A 3730-nucleotide genomic window follows, 5' to 3' on the forward strand; every position below is an offset into this window, starting at 1 on the left:
TCGGAATCTTCACCACGATAGGGCAAAATCATTTGGGTGCCGGACTTGCCCAACTTATTGCAAACATAACGGCCCAAGAAGCCAGTGCAACCGAAAACGGTAGCAACAATACCATTGAAACTACTGCGGCCACCGGTACCGCGTTTCATGGCACTCAAATTGGTGGTCTTCAGGGGACGTGGACTGTCGGAAGAATAATTGGCCGTACGCAAGCACAATACACCCAAGGCGCCATTGGTTTGTTGCTCTAGAAATTAACACACAATTTTAGTTCTTTTTGTTGGAAAATGAAAATTTCCTTAGGTCTCTTTTAGACACACGTTACATAAGTTTTTCGTTTCCACTTGTTTTTTGGCGAGACTTTGGAAGTGAATTTTCATTAGTTTTACTTACTTGCCATTTGCACATTCCTCATTAATATAAGCGAAGCCATTTTGCCAATTAAAGCTTACGCTAATCCTTAATATTTATAACAAATTAATTGTTTTTTTCTATTATTTATAGAGCCCTGCTATGCAAAAAAGTGGCTCTCGCAGTGACTTCGTACGGAATTGAATTCGCTGTGAACGATTGTGGCAAATGTCAAAACAAAATTCGCCTTAAAAAACAGCTGTTGTCGAAACAAAAGAGTTACCATATTCAGTTTCTTAACATGTGGCAATACTTTTGAAGGTACTTTGTAATAATAAATAAAAAATTTAAATAAATAATTTATTTTTAATAAAAATAAGTTTTTAACATTTCAAATTTAACAAAGATTGTTGAAAAATAACTATAAATTTAATTTAAATTATCATTTCTTATTTATTTTCGAACAAATTAATGTGTTGTTTCTAGATAACGTGTGAGTAGTTTGAGTTAAAATTTTACTTGTATTTTGTTTTTGTTACAATAACAAAATACAAGTAAAATTTGTGCTCAAACTGCTCGATCGGTATTTAGAAACAGCACATAAGTGATTTTTCTAAAATGTTTAAAGTGACATCTCTAATTTTTGTTTTTCTTCTAGCGAACGCTTTGCTTTGAGAGTTACCGTATTGACTTTTAATGCCATGTGGCAATACTTCTTAAGGTATTTTTAATAATATGTATATGTAAACATTTTTAAAAATAGTTAATTTAGAATACAAATAAGATAAAAGTAATACAAAGATAATACAAAATATTGAAAAAAAGTTCTTAGTTTTTATAAATTGTCAGTTTTTAATTTCTTAAAAAAAATTAAGCGACTTTGCTGTGGCAACTTTTGTGTTTATATTGTTTTTTTCTTTTAGCGCCCTCTTTGATTTGTTTATTTAAAATAAACGGTTTGTTTTCTTGGTGACAGCTGCCACAGTTGTCATATCAACAACCCGCAAAAATTAAAAGAAAATACAAACAACGAAGAAAAAATTTAATTTTTGTAAATTTTTAAGTAAAAATCCCCCGAAAATGTTAAATAATGAACAATTTGCTGATCCTTGTCTAGAAAGACATTTTACTGGACACAGTCAAGCCATAACACAAGTGCGCTTTAATCCGGAGGGCAATAAAGTGGCCACTAGTTCTTTGGGTAAAATTTTCACAAGAAAAAAAAAATAATAAATTTTATATTAAATCTCTTTGTTACAGACTCATCTGTTATTTTGTGGGATTTAAAGCAAGCCGCCAGATGTATACGTTTTTCAGCCCATAATGATAGTGTTTATGGTGTCAGCTGGTCGCCCAAATCGAAATTGGTGGCCTCTTGTTCCAAAGATAAAACTGTCAAGATATGGGAACCAAAATTGAAAGGAGTTTCTGGGGAATTTTTAGCTCATGGTAAACCGGTAAGATCAGTAGATTTTGATCCCTCCGGTACAATGGTGGTGACAGCTTCCGATGATAAAACTTTGAAGTTGTGGCGTGTGGCTCAAAAGAAATTCCTCACCTCCTTTGCCTGCCACACTAATTGGGTGAGAGCGGCTAAATTTAGCCCTAATGGACAAATGATTGCCTCTTGTGGTGATGACAAGTCTTTGCGTATTTATGATGTCAACTCCGGCGAATGTATACGTTGTTTTACCGAGGAAAAGGGTATGGGACGACAGGTGGCTTGGCATCCGGATAGCACGGTGGTAGCAGTTGCCATGACTTGTAATCGCGTGAAAATATTCGATTTAGTAGCTCAGGAGTTAATACAATTATATGAAGTACATGTGGGCGCAGTAAACGATTTGGCTTTTCATCCAAATGGCAACTTTTTACTAACCTGCAGTGATGATGAGACCATGAAAATATTAGACTTACTAGAAGGCAGACCCATTTATACCCTAACGGGTCATACGGGTAAAGTAACAGCGGTGGCTTTTAGTCAGGATGGTTCACAATTTGCCTCGGCGGGAGATGATAGACAGGTAAGTGGTTAAAAGGAAAGTAAATCACATCACAAATACAAACTTTTCCATTTCTAAAGCTTTTAGTTTGGAAATCCAATCTTCATACCTATGACGTTTCTCTCTATGAGGCCAAGCTGGCGCGTGAAACTTTAAATGAAAGTGGCATTGTGCCTCATGCTCAACAAACGCCTGCCAGCACTATGACAACCACTACAAATGCTAGTGATCAATCTATAATTATCGATCCCCGCCAATCAATGGCCTATAATAATCGTGATGAAAATTTCCAGGTGCTTGAAAGTGAATATATTAAACATTCGACTACACACTTGACATCTTCACCCTCCATCACTACTACTACTACTAATTGCTCCGCCACTTCGACGTCGTTGTCGTCAACATCTAGGACTTCTGGGCATTTAAGCTCTAATAGCAGTTCTTTGTTAAATTTTCCTAAAAGTAAAAGTAGCTTTTTCGATGATTATAATAATTCTCCTAATAGGAAATTACAGAATCAAACGAATGCCAGTTCGAAATATTTTTAATTTCATTTAAAAAAAAAACTTCTTTGATTTTTCACTTTTTTTAATATTTTTATTTATTAATATGTATAATAGAAGGACCATCCACCTTGCAGTTAAATTTATCTTTTGAATTGAGTTTTACTTTAAAAATTAGGTGGTCATTTTTGTGTTTTAACTTATTTTTTCTCTGCTATTTTTTTCTATTTCATATATAAATTACTTTATATTATATTTGATTTTCTTGGATCATATTATATAACCTCTATGTCCAGTATTGTATTAATATCTAATAATAAAAGAAGTTATATGACGTTTTTAATAAAAAATTGTTTAGATTTATTTCGCTTTCAATGTGTTGGGATCCCTGAACAAATTAATGACTATAGAAAAACTGGGGGATACTACTTCTGGCCCATCTCCAAAGTACTCGAATCTCCTATAAAAACCAGTTAATAGACTAGACCGTATACTAGTTCATACACTAATCAATAGAGTAGACCATAGACTATTCAATAGACTGTACCACAGACTAGTTAATCGACAAGTTCGTAGACTAGTCCATATACAAGACTATAGTATAGTCCATACTCCAATCAATAGACTAGTCCATATAGAAGTCTATCGAATAGTACATAGACTAGCCAATAGACTGGGCAATAGACAAGTCCATACACTAGTCAATAGACTTATCCATAGACTAGCCATTAGACTAGTCCATAGACTAGTAAATAAACTAGTTCATAGACAAGTCAATGCATTAGTCAATAAACTAGGTCAGAGACACGTCAATAGACTAGTCCATAAACTGGTCAATATACTTGCCCAATAGACTAGTCCATAGACTGTTTC

The 3730-nt window shown here is 34.0% G+C and overlaps 2 protein-coding genes across 2 annotated transcripts in view; one reads left to right on the forward strand and one right to left on the reverse strand.

The window, feature by feature from the left end:
• LOC119611816 (NADH dehydrogenase [ubiquinone] 1 alpha subcomplex subunit 9, mitochondrial-like) overlaps positions 1-579 on the reverse strand; it is a 2064-nt gene extending 1485 nt beyond the window's left edge. Inside the window, exons 1-2 of the mRNA XM_037967513.1 lie at positions 394-579; positions 1-247 (exon numbers count right to left, since the gene is read on the reverse strand). The exon at positions 1-247 is cut by the window's left edge and continues 192 nt beyond it. Of these exons, the coding sequence (XP_037823441.1) occupies positions 1-247; positions 394-433 (287 nt within the window). The 5' untranslated portion in view covers positions 434-579. The remainder of the gene's footprint in view (positions 248-393) is intronic.
• Positions 580-1301: 722 nt separating this feature from the next.
• Positions 1302-3207, forward strand: LOC119611818 (POC1 centriolar protein homolog). Its single transcript, XM_037967515.1, has 3 exons — positions 1302-1552; positions 1612-2375; positions 2435-3207. Exons 1-3 carry the CDS (start codon positions 1432-1434, stop codon positions 2900-2902), a joined length of 1353 nt encoding a protein of 450 aa, XP_037823443.1. The 5' UTR covers positions 1302-1431; the 3' UTR covers positions 2903-3207.
• The last annotated feature ends 523 nt before the right edge of the window (positions 3208-3730 follow it).

Source organism: Lucilia sericata, unplaced genomic scaffold (assembly GCF_015586225.1).
Source record: "Lucilia sericata isolate MDLA Ls3-8-SP2 unplaced genomic scaffold, ASM1558622v1 Contig001536F_arrow, whole genome shotgun sequence".
Taxonomy (NCBI): domain Eukaryota; kingdom Metazoa; phylum Arthropoda; class Insecta; order Diptera; family Calliphoridae; genus Lucilia; species Lucilia sericata.